The following is a 21,257-nucleotide window of genomic DNA, read 5'->3' as shown; positions in this document are numbered from 1 at the left end:
AACACACACAATCAGCCTGTTGTTTTTCTGGGTTTTAGCAGACAAGAACTCAATTAAGAGATGAACCTTTGTGAGTGAGTGAGTAAAATGTTTTATTTCTGTATATCAGTAGTGCGGTTGGAGGCATGTTTGTAAGTTTATTCTATTCTATTCTATTCTATTCTATTCTATTCTATTCTATTCTATTCTATTCTATTCTATTCTATTCTATTCCGTTCTATTAACCTTCATAGGAATGAATGAAGGCATTTATTTTATAGATTATAATGATTTTGGTAAGTAAATTATATTCCATATGGCTATATTTATCACACACTGGTGTGTTTTTGATAAAGAACTGCATCTATTTTGCAGGAAAACTGCAAGTAAACTGAAGTAAAACTGCAGGAAACAGAGAGTTAGTCCTTCTCTTGTGCTTATGCTGATGGAATGAAGTATTGCAGGTTGTGTTTCTCTGTTATATTTGCGAGAGGTTCAGGTTGCCTCGCCATTTTACAGCAAATATGATAACATCAACCTTTTGATATATAATTTGATAGATTGAGGTTTATTTACTGATGCACTTCATTGTAATTTCTCACAATTATAATGCAAAAGTTATCTTTCAGTTTTTACTACTGTGTATTACTTTTAAATGTATCATTTATGTAATTTTTGCTGCCAAATCAAATAATCGCAATTAATCGCATATAACATAACAGTTTGTGTTTACATAATATATGTGTGTGTGTATATACAGTCAAACCCAAAATGTATTCAGACACCTTAAACATTTCTCGCATTATCACAGTTTATTCGCTATAGTTTGAAAATGGTAATAAAATATGGCAAGATCTCAGAGTTATCAAATCAGTTGATATTTCACTGGATTTGGCAATCCTTCTGTTAGACTGTCTCACAAATGAATTAGGTTGAATAGCTGTCAGCTGTTAAATTTAACTACACAATTAGATAATACCAATTTAGGTCAACAAATTACCAAGAAATGCTTCATTTTGTTCAGTCTGTGGTGCAAAAGGTCGCACTAGCAATTCAAGAAAAAACACTTAAGCAAAACATGGTCAGGTCAAAGTGTTTGAATCATTTTTGGTCCCAAATTTGTATAAATGTTACTGGTAGTCCACTGTATGAAGAATTTTTGGGTATAATATGTCACAGTTTACTTTATTTTGCTATCCTCACTTATATAAATGAACTATAGTGTCCTGCACCCACTAGTAAAAAAAAACAAAAAAAAAAAACAATTCTGGTGCCTGAATAATTTTTGGTTTGACTTATTCTTGCATTTTATATATGTATATATGCCTCTTTGTGTGTGTGTGTGTGTGTGTGTGTGTGTGTGTGTGTGTGTGTGTGTGTGTGTGTGTGTGTATACTGTATAATGTATATGCACACACATATATTTACACATATATACATATGTGTGTATATGTATATAATATACACAGACACACACACACATATACATAATATAATAATATATATACACACATAAATCTCATATAAAAAAAACGTTTATGTTAGATGTGATTAATTGCGATTAATCGTTTTGACAGCACTGTTTGTTTTTTTTGTTTTTTTTAAATGTAGTCATTTTAAATAATTAATTTATTAATTTTTATTTGTAGGAAATTCAAAGCCAAACACTGCTGCGTGAAGAGCACAGAATAAATACATTTCAAAGAGAGAAAAAAAATCAAGGCAAATCCAATGTATCTCCTGTTTGACATGAAAAAAGAATCAAGAAAAAACATGGGAACACTAAAACAAATCACATTATATATTGCCTTCTGTGGTTTCATTTCCCCATGTAGTGCATTTTCCTTAAATAACTGCACCATCAGCACTCCCCTTAAAGACACGCAGCCGAAAGTGCTTTGCTACAACATGGGCTTTTTCAGGATTCCGTGGGAAGGCCTACCCCTAAAAACCCGGATTTTAGATATTTCCTTCAATGCTTTTGCACAGATCCAGATTGGAGACTTCAGGCATTTGTCAAACTTACAGGACTTGAACATATCCAACAATAAGATCTCACAAATTCAAGAGGGCGCACTTGACAATCTTTCCAACTTGACCCATCTCAATCTGGCCCGCAACAGACTGAAAGCCGTCTCAAGAGGGATGCTACACGGCCTTAGCAACCTGCTAGTGCTACGTCTGGATGACAACAATATCAAAGACATTGAAGAGTCATCTTTCAGCACGCTTCAGAATTTAAAGGTGTTAAACCTAACACAAAACCACCTCCACTACATAGACCGAGTGAAGCCGGTTCTTGCACCACCATGTTTGGAGGAACTCTACATCGGAAGCAACCATTTTGATGTTTTCAACTCGTATGAGATGGCAACAAAGCCCTTGTCGTTAAAAAGGCTTGATCTGTCCAACAACCCTTTTGCAACATTTCAGCTCACTGACAATATATTTCCATCCCTCGATCACCTTGATTTATCCTATTGCGGTCAAAATGGGACCATGACATGGAATGTTACAGAAAAGACATATTTGACCTCAGTGCAAACATTATACTTCATGGATGTTCATATATCACCCCAGAGTGTTGATGATGTGCTTCTGAGCTTCAAGAATTCATTGAATAAAATCAGACTTCATGGAAACGTTGAGCTCAACAAGACCAAGCTTCTGCTGAACGCATGTTCTCCAATGCTAAGAGTTGTACGGCTAAATGCTAACAAAATAAAACACCTCGCCGACCACATGTTCGATCCCTGTTCTGACCTGACGGAGTTGGATTTAGGAGAAAATGAAATATCCAAGTTATCGCAGAGCATGTTCCGAGGTTTTACCCAACTTAAAAAACTGCTTCTGCAAATCAATAATCTGACTCGAATAACGAACTCCTTTCAAACTCTCTCCACTCTTGAGTTCCTAGATCTCAGTAGAAACCACATCAGAGAGCTCACCTGTGATGACTTTGCCAATTTAACACAGGTGAAGACTCTGTACTTGTATAGTAATAAAATTTCACTCATTAATTCCTGCTTGTTCAAGGACCTCAAGAGTCTTGAAGTCCTAAAGCTTGGAACAAATAATCTTTTAAGCATCGGCGATGCTTTCAGCAAAGGGCCACATTCCCTGAAGGATCTGCAAATTAATTTTAATAAGCTAAGCAAAATAAAAAAATACACTTTTAGAAATTTGTCACAGTTAACTAGTTTGACCTTACAAGACAATCAGATTTCAGAGATTGAGGCCCATGCTTTTGAAGAACTGAAGAACCTGACCTCTCTGCATCTGTCATCAAACAAAATAACAGCTAGAACTATCAGACACCTGAATGTGTTCTCAGGCATGCCCAACCTCCAAAATTTGGATTTGTTCGCCAACATCATTTTATTTACCGAAGATAAATTGAGACACCCTCCTTTTAAGGAGCTGAAGCAACTCAGGGTATTGACCCTTCACAGTCAACGCCGTGGAATCGGCAAAATACCCTCAAATCTGCTTCAAGGTTTATCCTCCCTGGAAATGTTTTACGCTGGAAACACAAATCTTTGTCATCTAAATCCTGATACATTCAAGTTCAGCCCCCAGCTCTGGTTCTTGGATCTCTCCAAGAACGCACTGTCTGAAGACAACTCCATCCCGGCCGAGACCTTCCACCCCATTTCGAGGCTAACCAAACTCATCCTTTCGAGAACGCAGCTTCGCTCACTGAACTTCCTGTTGAATGCGAATCTCTCCAGACTCTCCACCTTAAGAGCCCAGGGCAATGAGATTGACGCGATCAACAAAACTCTGATTCAGTCACTGCCTCGACTAGAAGTCCTCGACTTGCAGAAGAACACGTTCACTTGCGACTGTCACAATGAGTTCTTCTTTGAGTGGGCCGTGAAAAGTAATTCTACTCAGGTGTTTTATTTCAACAAGTACATGTGTAGCTATCCTCGTTCCTTACGAGACATGAGCTTGTCCGCTTTCGACACCGAAACCTGCGCCTTCAAAATCGACTTCATCTGCTTTCTTTGCAGCAGTATTGTGGTCGTTCTCACCCTCGTCTGTTCGTTTGTCTGGCAGTTTCTGCGCTATCAGGTGATTTATGCCTACTACCTCCTCTTAGCCTTCTTTTACGACAGCAAGAAGAAGCGGAACGGTTCAAGGTTCCAGTACGACGCCTTCATTTCCTACAACGCCCAAGATGAGCCTTGGGTCATGGAGGAACTCATTCCCAAATTAGAAGGAGAACAGGGCTGGAGATTGTGCCTTCACCACCGAGACTTTGAACCAGGAAGGCCAATAATAGACAACATCATTGATGGCATATACAGCAGCCGCAAGACCATCTGCCTGATCACTAGGAACTACCTGAAGAGCAACTGGTGTTCAAGTGAGGTCCAGATGGCGAGCTTCAGACTCTTCGATGAGCAGAAGGATGTGCTGGTTCTGGTGTTCCTGGAGGATATTCCCAAACATCAGCTCTCTCCGTACCACAGGATGCGGAAGCTGGTGAAGAAACGAACTTACCTCCGCTGGCCCAAACCTGGAGAAGATACTAAGATCTTCTGGCAAAAGCTAAAAATGGCTTTAGAAACCAAAGAGGGTCATAAATCAGACTTCAATTATATAAGGATATTATAACAATATGGTACAGTACACTATCACCTTTGAGAAAACTATGGGGATTTTCTTGCAAATGTTTTTTTTTTTCTCCCAAAAGACTCTGTGGAGCGAATTCACTGGAATAACATTTTGTTGTAATTCTTTGAAGTGTAAATGCATCCATTATAAGTAAAGTTGGGCTTTTAGTAGATTAGCATGTATTTTATTCACAATATTATGCTCTATTTGCTTGGTGAAATGAGCAATGTGCTATTACTGACTACAACTGTTCAAAAGTTTGGGGCGGATAAGAATTGTTTGATGGTGGTGAGATCAGATCATACCGGCTATTGTCAGATTCCTTGTGCATACAGAAATCTCACTGGATTATTACAATTAATGGCAAAAAGAATGTTTGGAAATGTAAACTGATATTTCCTACTGACACACTACAGCAAAAGATATAAATAACTGACTCAAAACCATTTTTTTTTTTTTTGGGGGGGGGGGGTGATATTAACATGCCTAAGACTTTTGCACAGTACTATATATATATATATATATATATATATATATATATATATATATATATATATATATATATAATCATGCTTAGAATTAATCATACCCCTGGTAAATATGATCAAAAATGGCTGTAAAAAATAAATCTGCATCGTTTATCCTTTTGATCATTCATTCAAAAAATTGGCAAAATCCTAACCTTTCATTGAAGTAAAAGAATTGAAAGTGGGGGGGGGGGGGGAAATCACATTATGAAATAAATGTTTTTCTCCAATACACGTTGGCCACAATTATTGATACCCTTTTATTAAATACCTTTTTGCAATCTCCTTTTGCCAAGATACCAGCTCTGAGTCTCCTCCTATAATGCCTGATGAGTTTGGAGAACACCTGACAAGAGATCAGAGATCATTCCTCCATACAGAATCTCTCCAGATCCTTCAGATTCCCAGATCCATGTTTGTGCTTCTTCTCTTCAGTTCAGCCCACTCATCAGGTCAGGGGACTGGGACGGTCATGGCAGAAGCTTCATTTTGTGCTCAGTTACCCATTTTTGTGTTGATTTTGATGTTTGTTTTGGATCGTTGTCCTGATGGAAGATCCAACCACGGGCCATTATAAGATTTCTAGCAGAAGGTGTCAGGTTTTGATTTTTTATCTTTTGATATTTGATAGAATCCACGATGCCATGTATCTGAATAAGAAGTCCAGGACCTCCAGCAGAAAAATATGCCCACAACATTAAAGATCCAATGGTATATTAAATTGTACACATGGGGTACTTTTTATCCTTGTGTGCACCAAACCCATCTAGCATGTTTGCTGCCAAAAAGCTCTTTTTTTAGTTTCATCTGACCACAGAACCATGTGCCGTTTGAAGTTCCAGTCGTGTCTGACCACTGAATATGCTGGAGAAACCTCCCAAACAACATGTGGTGATGTAGGGGTTGTTTGATTTTTAAAAAAAATAGGCTTTCTGACCCCAAGACTCAAGTAATCTCTGTAATTCTCCATCTGTGATCCTTGGAGAGTCTTTGGCCACTCAAACTTTCCTCCTCACCGTGCATTAAGACAATATAGACACACGTCCTCTTCCTGGCAGATTCGTAACATCTTTAGTTGATTATAACTTCTTAATTATTGCCCTGATGGTCAAAATGGGGATTTTCAATGCTTTAGCTATTTTCTTACAGCCACTTTCTATTGTGTGATGCTCAACAATCTTTTGCTGCACATCAGAACTGTATTCTTTGGTTTTACTCATTGTGATGGATGATTCAGGGAATTTGGCCTTTGTGTTTCCTCATATATAAACTCCTGTGAAACAAGAAGTCATAGCTGGACAATTTCATGTTCCTAGTCACCCTGGTGTGCTAAAAAAAAAAAGGTAAATATTAATGGGAATATACTTCAGAGATATTTTATTCATAAAAAATTCTAGGGGTATGAATAATTGTGGCCAACGTGTTTTGGAGAAAAACATTTATTTCATAATGTGATTTCCCCCCCACTTTCAATTCTTTTACTTCACTGAAAGGTTACATTTTTACCAATTTTTTGAATGAAAGATCAAAAGGATAAACGATGAAGATTTATTTTTTACAGCCATTTTTGATCATATTTACCAGGGGTATGATTAATTCTGAGCACGACTGTATGTATGTATATATATATATATATATTAAAATGCAATTTATTCCTGTGATGCAAAGTTGAATTTTCATAGAAAGTACACAAGGACAGCATTTGACATAGAAATCTTTTGTAATGTACAATGTAAATGCCTTTACTGTCACTTTTGATCAATTTAATTTGTCCTTGCAGAATAAAAGTAGCCAAACATTTTCTTAAAAGAATAAATAAATAAAAAATAAATAAATAAAAATCGCACCAACCCCATACTAGTGTATATGTGTATATATTTGCTTTTTTTTTGTTTTTTTTTTGGGATTGTGTATGAATACCATAATATAGATCTTAAAACATGATGAATGAACAATATCCCTAGTCAGCATGTTTAAAACTAAGTCAACAAGTCAAGAAGATCTCGGTATGGGGTCACTTTGGGCTGATGTTCGGCCCACACACTGACCCCTGATAGCTGGACACGGGGGTGGAAATGGTCAAGGGATAATGGCCCTTTCTCTAATTTCATCAAGCCAACATCAGATTTGATCCTCTGTGATGTCCATGTAAAGCAGGTAAAGTATGTAACCTTTGCATGACAGGTGCAAAAATAGAGAAAAATACTCTCACAAGAGTTATGTTGGTTGATGCATGACCAGAAATCTACCATAGTACACCATTGAAGCCTTTTTTAAACATTGAACACATTTTTAAACAAAAGAAGCTCTATCAGTTTGTCAACAAAAACACAAATACGCATCATATTTATGCTTTTAAACCCTCCAGAATGTCTTGGCTCATGTAAATGCATTATTGTAAATACAGTTTAGTCTACAAAAATGTGCTTCTACAAACTAAGGAATGGTTCAAACATTATTTTTCTGTGGTAATCTGTTGATAAAGCAACTTGTTTTGAATCTGGAACATTCCTTCAACACAAGCTATGGCAGTGTGGGCAGAGAACAGAGGGTTACAGGGGGAAAGTCAGCTTTTCTGTCTCCTGTCTTTCTGACCTTTGACCCCAGCAGTAGCTGACATAAGATCACTTCTGCCGACCTGCTCTGAAAGACGTCTGCACACTCATTGCTCCACGCCTCCACGTTGTCCTCTATTGTCCACGTCCCAGCATGTGTCCTCTGCTGCCTCTGGATTTTACAGGAGAAGCTAGTATGCTAATCGCTAACGTGTTACAATTACAATACTGTTGATTCTGTCCATGAACAGACCAGCCCAGAAATTTAGCATAGCTATTACAATAAACTTGTTACCAATAATATGTTTATTGTTGGTATTGTTAAATGAAGGAGCCAGAACATGAGTGCTTCAGAACATCTCAGTCTCAACATTTAACTAAACATGTATGGACAGTCATATAATTGTAGGCTTTGTTTTTGTGTTTTTTAGACTTTAATGAGGTAATGTACAATATGTTACTGTTATTTTAATGTAATGACTGATACAGAATTTAACTTTTACTTGCTATATTCTATTCTTCCATCACTGTCGTCCATTTGAAATCTGATACAGTTCAAATGTCTGAAACCACTAGTGGAAATACATTTGTATTTTAATTTTTTTCTAAATATTTTTTATTAGAAACTAAATTGGAATCATATGTAGTTTCATATGTAATATATACAGTATATATATATATATATATATATATATATATATATATATATATATATATATATATATATATATATATATATATATATATATATATTACAAGGCTGAATTTATTTGATCAAAAATACAATAAAAATAGTAATATTGTGAAATATTTTTTTACAGTGTAAAATAACTGTTTTCTAAATAAATATATTTTAAAATGTAATTTATTCCTGTGATGGTAAAGCTGAATTTTCAGTATCATTACTTCAGTCTTCAGTGTCACATGATTATTCCGAAATTATTCTAATATGCTGATTTGCTGCTCAAGAAACATTTTTTATCTTCACTTTGCACAAGAGATCCAATACTCTGCAATACTTTACACATTACATACATTCATTTATTGCATATTTTCCTATCATTTCATTTCTGAACCTGAACGGGACTTCGTAAATATTCAGAACCACTGCCAATTTCAGTAATAAATCAGTACTTGTTTTCTTCTGATACACTGATACAGTTCACTTTTGCAGTCATGCACTTGCTTCATTAAGAAACGAATCCCCAGGGAGCTATTTTAATTAGTTTAGTTTAGTTTAGTTTCCATGGGGAAAAACTGAAAAAACTGTAATCACATGCTAGAGAAGTCATGTGAGAAGAGGAAAGGAAATGACTTCACCTGTTCACTTCCTAAAAGTGAACTCAGATGATACTTTCATGCCCTTTGACCAGTGAGACAACAAGGGAAATAGGTCTAATGGGGCATGGAAAACAAATACACACCCTTTTATTGCCCATCTCTGTCCTGTCTCCACCCCTCCTTCACACCTCTGACTTTCCATTAGTGTGTGAACACATTATAAATGCAAAGTGTGGCCCTGCTTTCTGCTATGGCACATTACCTGACAAAGAAATAAACATATCATTGGCATAAACTAATAAAAATGAGCACTAAAGCCAGGAGGTATTCTTCAAAAATGTATTATTTATCGATTTACACAAATATAAATATGATTGAAGTGATTCCAAAACTTATATAAAAAAATAGCAAAGCCTTTAGGCAGTTATACACATTCTCATAATATTAGCTACAATGGAGTAGTGTGAAATCAATCCCTGAGAAGCAATTACATTTGTAGCATCTTTTGGGATTACTTTTATGTGCAAGTCCATGCGTTGAAATGGAAAGACCACTCTGATGTTGTGAATTTACACAGTAATGTGATGATTTTCTTTAAGAATATGGGATACATTTCAAATCTCAAACGTGCGTGTGGAAAACAAAATCTCATCCGTGATCGACTGACTATTTTTTTGTTGTTGTTGTTGCTTTGCCTGAAAACTTGACCTTGTATTTAATAACAAACCATATTTCCTCATTAAATCGTATGTACAGTATCATTGAAGATTTCATCCCCTAAAACCGATGGGTGTGAAAGCTTCGGCTCAGTATTCAATCGCCTTAGCAGGTTCCGCCAGTTTGTTCTGTCATATGGCTTAAAGCTGTAATATATCAATCATTATTCTTCATTTGTTGCAGAATCCAGAGGCAGTTCTGCTCCTATTGTTTCTCCATGCTGACAGGTTACCAGCGTAACTGAGAAATGCAGAGGTCACGGACCGCTGTTGCTAAGCTGCCGAGGAAGTTCTCGCTTCGGTTGCGTTTGTTCACCAGGCCTGCAATGGACACTGCAGTGACAACAGAGAGTAACGATTATCCATCAGGACCGCAAATACAGATAGGCACTGTTTATGTACAGAGAGAGAAATATCAACATTGACCACTTTATAAAAATGTATACACCTAATTTTGCAATGCGGAAGTAAGTTACTTTCTGTTCAGATTCATTAGCCCTGTTTACACCTGGTATTAAGATGCGTTTTGGTTGATCGGTTCACAAGTAGACGAGGGACACATACTCGTTTACACCTGGTGTTTTAATCCGTCTCTTTTGTCCACTTTCAACCACTTCTGTCCTGATTTCTTTGAGGCGAGGGTCTATGTGATTTTTCAGATCTTTCGGACAAAATAAGCTCACGGAGACGATGGAAAAACATACGGAGAGCATCAGCTTTGGTTTCTGCTCTGACAGATGCAAGACTGTGTTAGAAATCAGGAATGGTGAGAGAGAACATTGTGCTTGGTACATTTTTCGTCTTTAAACCAAACTTGGGTCTTCAGCCGACAAAGTTTAAATCCCATCTGGCTATCGCTCTTCCCATAATGTTTATGCATTAGGTCAGTAAGCGGAGAGTAGAAGGTCTTTTGTGGCTTTTACACTACGAAAGCAATCCGGTCAAAAGTGGTCGAAAGTGGACAAGCTCAAAACGTTTTAGACCCCGTTTACGCCTGTATTTAGCGTCATCTACTTGTGAGCCGATCGACCAAAACACATCTTAATACCAGGTGTAAACAGGGCCTATAGGTAAATAACTAGAAAAATAACAAAGTGCAATAAACGGTACAACTATTTGCACTCCAAACCAGTGTTTATGTATACAATAAGTAAAAAAACAAAAAAACTTGCACATTCAAGTTACAAATGTCTGCACCCACTCTTACATTAGAAGTAAGGCGGATAGAAAGTACAAGAAACTGAAGTTTGACCTGCTTGCTGGAGCCGAGGTGTGTGATAGTGCTGGTGTCCATGGTCGTATATCGAGATGGATGGGAAAACTGGGCGGCTTCTTGTTTAGTCGAGTACACTGAAAAAGACAAGCGAAATGTGAGTTTTGCACATTGTCGTTCAGAATCACAGAACGTTCTGCATTAATGAGCAGGGGTTATTACTGTGCGACTGTGAGAAGGGCTGCTGGGAGAGGTGAGCTGTGGTCAGCTGCGTCAGGCTGGTGTTCTGTGGGAACTGCATCGGCTGCAGGGTGGTCAGGCCAGACACGCTGTTGATGACGGGCACGCTCTGAGACTGAGGCGAAGCCAGACCTGGCGAAACGTAAAAACCGTGTCAAAGTCAGAACTTGTTGTTCAAATTGTTCTAAAAGATTTGAAAAAGAAAATAATTGAAATAATAATAATCATTTATACTAGACTATACATATTATTTAAAATCTCACACACACACACACACAGTTATTATAGTTCACTAAAACTAAAATCATAAAAGAAAACATTTTTGTTACTTAAAATGAAATAATCGTTACCAAAAATAAAATAAAAAACTTAAACTCTTTTCATTTTTTCTTATTTTTATTTAGTTTAACTTGATGTACTAAAAAAAACTAAACCTAAAACTGAAATAAAAATTATATATAGACACTATAGATGATATTTTTAAACATAGATCATATAGACATATAGAAAAAATTAATTGCCAAAAATACAAAACTAAATAACTAACATAAAATAAAAACTAATTGAAAATATTAATACAACTCTAATAGTGTCTCAGTTATACTAAAATAACACTGATATTTATGACCGCACACACAGTACTTTTCACATATATAGAGATGATATGGAATTTCTTTGAAATGTTCGTCTATCAATGTTTTTTTTGTCCGGTTAGTATTCTATTACATTCTCTAATATTTCTATAAAAATGTGTTACGTTACGTTGCAATACAAAATTTTAAGAATTAAAAGGGCCACATCCTACACAAGTCCATTTATAATGTTCTTTTTACGCCAGAACTGTCAAATTTTATTTTTACGTATTAATTAAACAGGATGATTTTGCTATTGTACCTTGTAAATGAACCTGTAAATGAACTCTGTTAGGATCGGCTTGTCGTCCGTTTACTGGCTTAGGCAAGTGTGCAAACAAGGACTCAAATGCTTGACCTACTCATCAAATGTTTTAGTGTTACTGTGACACTCCAGCACTCAAGAGGGCGATAGAGTGACCTTTAAGTGTCATTACACCAGATGTGTTATCACTCAGGTAGCTAGCTATAAACGTTTTTTTATGATCTAACTAGATCAGCAAGATGCTGTTGCTCCTGCTATCAAAACATAGCTCTGTTTAAGAATCCCTACCAGTAATGCAGTGTCTCAACCAATGACATGAGTTTGGGGGCGTGGGTATCTGTTTGTCTGACCAATAGAAAGAGGAGGGAGTGTTGAGAGAACCTGTTTGAATTATTTTTGAAATTCCATTTGATAAAAAAAATGAATGACAGTGTAGTGGTTAGTAGGTTAGTGGTTTTTAAACGTTTCAGGCCAAATACCACCTTTCATCACATCAGAAAAACATAATAGTTTTAATAATACCGCAGATGTCAAAATGTGTGATAAAAATGAAAAAATAAATGCTACAGTAAAACTGTATTGTTAACTGTAAGATACCACTGGAAATGGTTTAACATGTAAATACTGCATTTGAGTTTTTGCCAGAAAAACTATGTACTGTATAATTGCAGTGGAAAATAAGAAAATATGCAGTCACCAATATGCCATCAAGAAATACCTGAAATGTAGTCACTGTATTTATTTTTGGCAAACACAGCAGCAGTTTTTATCGTAAATTTAATAGGATGTTTTTACAGTGTACAGTACGTACCACACTTCACGATGTAAGATATGAAGAAGAAGAAGGAGGAGTAAATGAAAATGGCGATACACTCACTTTGAGCGGCCAGGCTCATAATGAGGCTCTGTGCTTGCTGATGATGATGATGAGACGACTGAGACAGACTATGAATGTTGGTCAAAGTGCTCACAGGAGGCAAGACTCCACCCGAGACCGAGATCTGGACGCACACGCACACACACACACACAATGTCAATAATACATATAAGGTACACAAACACTTTGCAAGTAAGGACGTGGTTCCTTTCCTCTGGTGAAAAATGTCGTTTCTGAACTGTGAGAGCGCACTAACATAACATTACAAATGTTTATTGGGGGGAGCATAAAAGTGAATGAAAGTGAATAAAGGCAGGGTTTCTGTGTTAAACATACTGCCTTCACATGCTAGATCAATGCTCTCTTTGACCTAGTTGAGTCAGTTTCCAAATAAAGGCGACTTTATCAATCATGTCTGTAAAATGTACATTGATCTCTGCGACTACGCGGTTGAGATCGAAGGCTTGTCAAAGCGTGCACGTCGTGACGTTTTTTTCTTTACCATTTTGGCGTCCGGCGATAACAAGCCGTGGCAGTGGTCCAGGCTACCCGGAGACACCTGCTGCAATACTGATTGGCTGCTGCCATGGTGACTGATGGTTGTGGAGGAAGTGACCTCACTGGTTCCTTGTTGACTGTACCTGAGCTCTGCACCGAAAAACACAAGAAACACTTCAGTAGTATTGTGCAGTTAATGCTTTGAAGACAAAAATGTGCAATTTGTTGTGTTGTCACACTGGGAAAAAGAGAAAGCTGCTAGTCGGCACATGCTGACCCGATACCGTCTATCTTTATTTGACCTAGTTGCGTAGCTGTAAATGCAGCTCGAATGATAAGAGTCTGCAGTCCAAACACCGAAAGGCCTTTATGAGGCCGTCTATTCCTTAAACGCGTTCTCGTAAACATACCTGAAAACTGATTATGCTAAATGTTGTGCATTTTCTTGCTCCGGGGCAAACAAATACAATCAAAGAGCTTTTGAACCGTTGGAGGTCAGTGACTGTAGCAGAACACACAGCTTGAGCAAACACGCTGTCCTCTGACTCACTCTCTTGACGTAATATTAATCCATTTGTAAACATTCTGCGGAATTCGGTCCATTTCACAGGCTGACAGTTTACGGCTTTTCCACAGAAAAGTGCCCTTTTGTAGTTGCCAAAAGTTAAGCTGAAGCATTCTGATTTTATTATATGATCGTTTTAAGCCACTGGATGAGTTAAAACACTTTTTTTTCCAACAAGCTATCGATCTTCTGAGGGAGCAAAACACACCCTCCCAGACACAAAGCTCGAACCTTGACTTGACCCTGGTTTGACCCTAAAGATTTTATGTCCTTGTATCTCACATGTGTCTGCGGGTGTGGCTGTGTGTTTTGTTCACACACCAATGGGACGGAAGAATTCCAATGAAACAAACACACTCTTACTGCTTTTGTGACCCTGTTTACACCTGATACTAACACTCATTATAACCCCGGTTTAACAGACACAGCTTAAGTCTAGTCCCAGACTAAAATGCATGCTTGAACTGAAAGCAACTTGCATTGGCATATCTTAAACTGTGTTTGAATATGTCAGTGCCATTGTTTTGTCTCAAGATGCACACCAGTAATGTTTTTTCTAAGGCATGTTTATTAAAGCTACTTAAATGTCCTAATTTAACTAAGAACTAATCCTGGCTTAATCTAAGCCCTGTCTGTGAAACCAGGCCGTAACGCTCAAATACAGCGGTAAACCAGGGTTATTATCGTTAAACTATTAAAAACAGTTGTGTTCACTGAAATAAATATTAGATGAAAAAGTTTAAGCAAAAATCAGAAATACTGTCTGAAGTTTAAGTTGAAACACTGAAATTAGTTACTGAACTAAAATTAAACCTAAATAGTAATATTAAAAATAATAAAAGTGACAAAAGAACATAACATAAATCGCGATTAATCGCATCCAAAATAAAAGTTTGTGATTACGTAATTATGTGTGTGTGTGTACTGTGTATAATTATTTTTTATATATAAATATACACATATGCATGTATATACTGTATATATATTTATACATAATTTATATTATATATAAATATAAATATTGTATATATAAATAACACATTTTCTTAAATATATACATGCATGTGTGTGTATTTATATATACAAAATAATTATACACAGTACACATATTACGTAAACACAAACTTTTATTTTGGATGCAATTAATCGTTGCCAAGATCGATTTAGTATTATTTATAGCATATAAATAATACTAAAATAACACTTCCAACTTTTCCGGTTAGCATGAGATGTTAATAGCAGGTGTGAACAGAGTCTGCGCTTCTGTTTTCTGTGTGATTGTTACATGCACTTACTTGAATCGGAGGCACTGTGATGGTGCTGGGTGTGTGAAGACACATGGGACAGCAGGGGGTTCATGCTGTGGGGTGGATATGTGTCCATAGCCAGCTTCTGTCGGAAGGCTTCCTCCTTCCGCCGGTTTGCAAACCAGTTGTACACACGAACCTCCGTGACCAGGTTAGATCCAAGTCCATGAGCTTTAGAGGGCGACACACCCCTCTGCACACACTCTGCCCTGAGAACATCCCCAAAAATAACCAACCGCTGTTTGCAATAGATCAAATGTGTTCAAATAAATGTCTATCTTATATTGTCGAACAGAAAAAAAGAAACAAATGATGTAATTAATTAAATGTAATTTAACAGATATATTAAACATATTTTTAATAAAACTAAAACGAATGCATGAGTGCCACTGTGTTTTAAAGCATAAATAAAATAAATAAGTATCCAACCAAAAGTCTGAGAAACAAGAGAATATAAAAATGTATCAAAAATAAAAACAAAAGACTTTATACATAGATTTTATAAACATTAAAATGAATGTGGTGTCGGTAATTTTAAAAAAGATATAGTATGTAATATAATAAAATGCAAAACATAAAAATAAATCAACTTGCAGTTGCATGTCTGTGAATGCAGTTGTTCACGTTGTAATTTCACTGAAACGGACAGCAACGGAAGAGCGAGAGAGCATTACCTGTTGCATTCCTCCACCAGCGCCTCCCTCTCTTCTTTGCTGGGGTTCTTCTGGCGCTCATAAGCCTGATAAAGTATCTCTTGAGATGCCGGACCCCATTTGAAACGGTTTCGTCTCATCCTCTTAGAGCCTGGCTCCCCCTCGTCTCCGATTGGTCCTCCAGAAGCTCCCGGAGCGCCCGAACTGTGTCCGGTATGATTGAATTCTGGGAAAAAAAACAGGACCTGATCCTGACTGCCTGAGTCACTGAGGTCAGAGCCCTGAACACGGTCGAACTCTGCGGAAATAAGAGGGGGACACGATTGGGGCAGAGTAAGGCAGAATCATGATAGATAGTGTTGGATGGGGAGGCCCATATGAAGATGCAATTTTGAGGGTGGTATTAATAATAATAGATCCAAGTATGGGGCTTACAGAACGGAGTATGTATATATATGTGTATACACACAAACACACACACACTGTACACACACACATATATATATATATATATATATATATATATATATATATATATATATATATATATATATATATATATTTATACACACACACACACAAGTAACTAGCGTCACTTTGTATGAAAGTACGTACAGTATACACACACACATATATATATATACATACATACATACATAAGTAATTAGCACCAATTTGTATGAAAATTAACATGTTGACCTTGAAAAATGAATGTCCTTCATAAATGTAGGCTATTCAGAGCAAGTAAAGAACATGTATTGTGCAGTCTACAAATATGAATAAATTATCTTCTAAATTATCTGACCAACGCTTGAGAAACAAGAGTGTATAACAATTGACAAGATAAAAACATTCACAAAAGAGGCTTTTTATATAGATTTAATTAAATGTGCTGTAGGTCATTTATAATAGACACAGTGTAGGGGTGAGCGGGGCACAAACTAACACGAGGCTACTTGTTGTAACACACATGGTTTAAAACTTTCCACACATGCCAGCATGACAAAATGTACTGTATTTTCTAGTTGGCAATATCAACACTATATGTGACCCTGGATCACAAAACCAGTCATAAGTCGCACGGGTATATTTGTGGCAATAGCCAACAATACATTGTATGGATCAAAATTATCGATTTATCTTTTATGGCAAAAATCATTTGGATATTAATTAAAGATCATGTTCCATGAAGATATTTTGTAAATTTCCTACCGTAAATATATAAAACATTTATTTTTGTGAGTGAATGCAGCACAATCACGAACATAAATGGACAACTTTAAAGGAGATTTTCTCAATGATTTGATTTTTTTGCACCCTCAGATTCCAGATTTTCAAATAGTTGTATCTCGGCCAAATATTGTCATATACTAACAAACCATACATCATGGTAAGCTTATTTATTCAGCTTTTTTAAAAAAATTACCCATGTGACTGGTTTTGTGGTCCAGGGTCACATATAGATTTTAGTTTTTTTGCCAAAATGAAAAAAATCTTTGGAAGATATCACTGAACATTATTTTAACCATAGAAAAAGTTAATTTTTCATCTGTTTATTGTGTTTATTTAAAATTAGACAAATCTGAAATTATTTCTTATATCTGTTATTTAACAGTTGAGATAGTTCTTTAATGCTTCGGGTTTCAGTTGCGCAGATGGGGCATGTTGTAACTGCGTTACAATTTGCTTCTATAGAACTATGCTATTATTCTTTACTTTTAAGAAATCTATTAATAAACCATGAGAAAAAGGTGAATAAAGACTGAGTCAATGTTAAGAAATCATTATTTATTATTATGTTTTGAACTATGCTGTATAATTGTGTTTTGTGTTGTTTGTTGTCAAACTCAAAAATTACACACAATAAAAATGCCATTATTTTTTCTGAAAAATTTAAGAATTGTATTTTATTGACAAAATATTTTTGTGTGTCTTGTATGTATTTTTTGATTAGATCAGATAACATTTGAAGCTTTCATATGGTCAAGTTACAATGGACCCCACCTATGGGGCATGTTGTCACATTTCACTTCCATTCTTTCGGGGTAAATCAAGAAAAAAGTATACACTGTATTTGTATTAATGAAACAAAACCACATAATTAGACATGTGTGAAATTAATTGAGGGGGAAAAATAAATACTCTGAACCTCAAGTGAATTTACACAAACTGAGAAAGTCAAAATGTGTTAGGTTTCCCTCGCTCTCCCCTATTTTGCATGTGCTGTGAAGATTTCTGCGAAGATTTCAGATGACGCAAACACTGAATCTTTGTAAATGTACATTTCCGAAATACTTAGACATTTATCTCAAATAACAGATCACTCTAAATTGTAATATGGACTCATGCACTTTCTGTAAAGCTGCTTTGAAATGATGTGTATTGTGAAAAGCACTATACAAATAAACGTGAATTGAATTGAACTGTAATAAAATAAAAAACACCAAGTATGTAATATAATATGTAATACAAATGTAATAATATAAATAATTAATATTCACTGCATTGTTATATATAACAAAACATCAATACCAGATGCAAAAATAAATAAATAAACGAGAGATTATAAAATAAATTTCACTTGTATGATATTTTGTTATATAATGCGAATAGATTAATTTACTTTTAAGCTTACAAAGGGAACAAAACAGTCTACATACGCTATAGATTGTATTGAGATGCTGACTTACGTCTGTCGATTTCGCGCTGTTTCTGGACGTACCAGGTGTAAAGCGCGGCTCGCTTGGCCGTCTTCATCGGCGTGCCTTTATTGAGGTGCTGGGACAGGTGCGACTGGTTGAGGCCCGTCACGTCCACCACCTCGCGCTGAGGGATGTTGTGCTGCTGCATGTAGCCTTTCACAGTGCGAGCCACGCGCCACGGGTCCTCGCTGACAACGACACACACACTACCATCAGCAGATTCACCAGCAACTCCACATTATTTTCATGTGTCGAAGTGTTACGTTGTGTAAAAGTATGCCTTTTGTTTTGAAAAGCCCAAATATGAAAAAAGGCTCAAACGTCTAAATTGACATGACATGAAATAACATTTAATATGAATTGAAAACATAAAAAAAAAAGTATTTCAAAAGTAGGCTAACTCACATAATCAAAACAATTAATGATGTTTAATGAGTATTAGTACTCGTTTGTTTAGCTAATTTCCCCTCCAAAAAATATTTTTCCTCCTATCGATACTGAGTTGATTATTTGCGATAAATAACTGTAGACTATTGCCTAATAATAATTGTATATAGACGAACTGTATATAGTCATACAATAAAATAAATAAATAAATAGGCCTAATAATAATAGGCCCCATATTTGCATGACATTGGTTGTTGCCTATATCATTTTAAATGTCTCTAATTTGACGTCGCCGACAAAATGCCTTAATAAATCTGTTAATTGTAGGCCTCTTGTGAAGAAAAAAAACAGCAATCAGCATAGAACAAGTAAAACGCTTGTGATCGGTTCAATAAGTTTAAACAAAAAAAGAAAAAAAGAAAATGAAAATGTCTGACGGATCCGCTAATGTTTGTTTGGGGAAATAACCCCTCACATTAGTGTGCTCGAGGATGTTGATTTAAGACTATAACTTTGGACAATGAATAACTAGATATCTTTTCCCTCTATTCATACGACATTGTGTATCTTTCTGTTGATGATTTATAGAAATAAATTAATAACAACTACACGTGGTTTCGTTTTGACTTTACGTCAATATACATATCTTGTCCTCTTTATACTTTTGCACAGGAACATTTCGATATTTTTTTTGGGCCGAAATTTAAAATGTATTCGATATTTTTTTTTGTGCCTAAAGTTGTATAATTAAGTAGGCTAATTAAAACAATATTACAATAATACTGAAATAAGAAAAAAATTGCTTCATCACAATATGCTAATTTTGGTATTGGTTTCGTTAAATAATTTTATTTAAAAAAAAATTGGGCAAGCAAAAAAAAAAAAATCATTAATAAAAGAAAATAAATAAATTATATAGGATAAAATTAGACAAGTTTCTACAGAAAATTCATTAGAACTAGCCTACAGGCGCACGGTTATTTTATAGAGCTGCTCATTATTGCGCACTGTTCTTATTGCGACTGAAAAAAAAAAGTATGTAGGCCTACATTGTAATTTAACATGTTGCATTGTTTGCATATAATATTTTAATAAGGTGACATTTCGTTAATGAACTGAAAAGTCAAGTATCCGTACTAGGCCTATATGTGAATAACTCACGATAACATGCGCTCCACCTGCGCGCGCTGCTCCGCCGCCTCCTCCGTGTTGAGAGACTGCAGCTCGCGCAGGATCGGCGGCGTGTCGAAGTCATCCCCGTCATCGGAGCCTTCATCCCCGGACAGCTTACCGCCTTTCCCCTGCGCGCTGGTCAGAGTCAGAAACACCGGCTTTGAATCATTGGAGTCGCTGCCGCCGTTGACACTCGACGGGGACAAGGGTTTTTCCATTTTTATTCCGAATTCGGCGGAACACGGGCATAAATCCTCCAGCGCCTGGACCAGCACATCCTTAGTGACCCCCGAGTCCAACAAGGCGCTCAGGAGCTCCTGCTGAAGCGATGTCAACTTGGACACCATGTCAGTAAACATCAATCCGGTCTCGTTGAAAATCCTCGCGGCCTCGGTAAATAGAAATTAACTGAAACGAAGAGTGTTTTTAAGGACGCAAGCACATGAGACTAAAGTGTCTTAACGCAAAGTTTTGCAGTTGTCCAGTGCACGAGCGCACCTGCTGAAGGAAGTCGTTCCACGTTCCCGGTGGGCGGAGCTGACTGCATGGTCATTGGCTGTTGCACCTTATGCAAATGATTTACACGTTTATGAATAAAGCTAATATAAATGAGACATTTGGAGGAATCCAATTCTGTATTAGTCTACTTTTGGGTCACACTTTAGATTAGGGTCCAATTACTATTAACTACGACTTTTGCCTCAATAAACTCCTTATTAGCCTACAGCCTGTTAATAGTACACTGTAAACAAATGACAACATGTTTTTATATTGCTGTAACTCATCAAAATAAGGTTTAAGTTGATAAGTTATACAAGATTCAACTCATTTTTTAAAGTCAGTTCAATGTAATATAAGTTGAAATGACTTAAACATCCAAGTTGATTGTAATTAAAATGTATTTATAAATAAATAAATACTAACTTACTAACATTTAATAACAATGGGCTAATGCATTTTACATTTACATTTCTGAAAAGTTCTTTAGTGATTTAAATAGTCACAAATCTATTTGTATTTCTTCATTTCATTTATTTGCTTTGTATGTCTTACTTTGTTATAAG

General features: G+C 36.1%; 2 protein-coding genes across 3 annotated transcripts; one reads left to right on the top strand and one right to left on the bottom strand.

Moving 5' to 3' along the window:
- Positions 1-1,728: 1,728 nt before the first annotated feature.
- On the top strand, positions 1,729-4,602 carry tlr22 (toll-like receptor 22; the record flags this gene model as incomplete). The annotated part of the gene is made up of 1 exon (XM_079898377.1): positions 1,729-4,602. The coding sequence occupies one exon, from the start codon at positions 1,729-1,731 to the stop codon at positions 4,600-4,602; it is 2,874 nt and encodes a 957-aa protein (XP_079754503.1).
- Positions 4,603-8,643: 4,041 nt separating this feature from the next.
- hnf1bb (HNF1 homeobox Bb) lies at positions 8,644-20,679 on the bottom strand. Of its 2 annotated transcripts, XM_079848021.1 has the most exons (10): positions 20,182-20,679; positions 18,622-18,821; positions 15,953-16,229; positions 15,267-15,487; positions 13,411-13,556; positions 12,909-13,032; positions 12,320-12,376; positions 11,117-11,266; positions 10,934-11,031; positions 9,298-10,014 (listed from the first exon to the last, which is right to left on the bottom strand). In XM_079848021.1, the coding sequence occupies exons 1-10, from the start codon at positions 20,550-20,552 to the stop codon at positions 9,994-9,996; spliced, it is 1,665 nt and encodes a 554-aa protein (XP_079704147.1). In that variant the 5' UTR covers positions 20,553-20,679; the 3' UTR covers positions 9,298-9,993. The 2 variants fall into 2 exon arrangements, with proteins under 2 accessions (XP_079704148.1, XP_079704147.1); XM_079848022.1 differs by lacking the exon at positions 12,320-12,376 and having other exon boundaries at positions 8,644-10,014.
- Between the last annotated feature and the right edge of the window lie 578 nt (positions 20,680-21,257).

The sequence above is a fragment of the Squalius cephalus genome, assembly GCF_949319135.1.
Source record: "Squalius cephalus genome assembly, chromosome: 17".
NCBI classification, from domain to species: Eukaryota; Metazoa; Chordata; class Actinopteri; order Cypriniformes; family Leuciscidae; genus Squalius; species Squalius cephalus.
The sequence above is the reverse complement of the archived record's forward strand: the minus strand, read 5'-3'. Positions and strand labels throughout refer to the sequence as shown.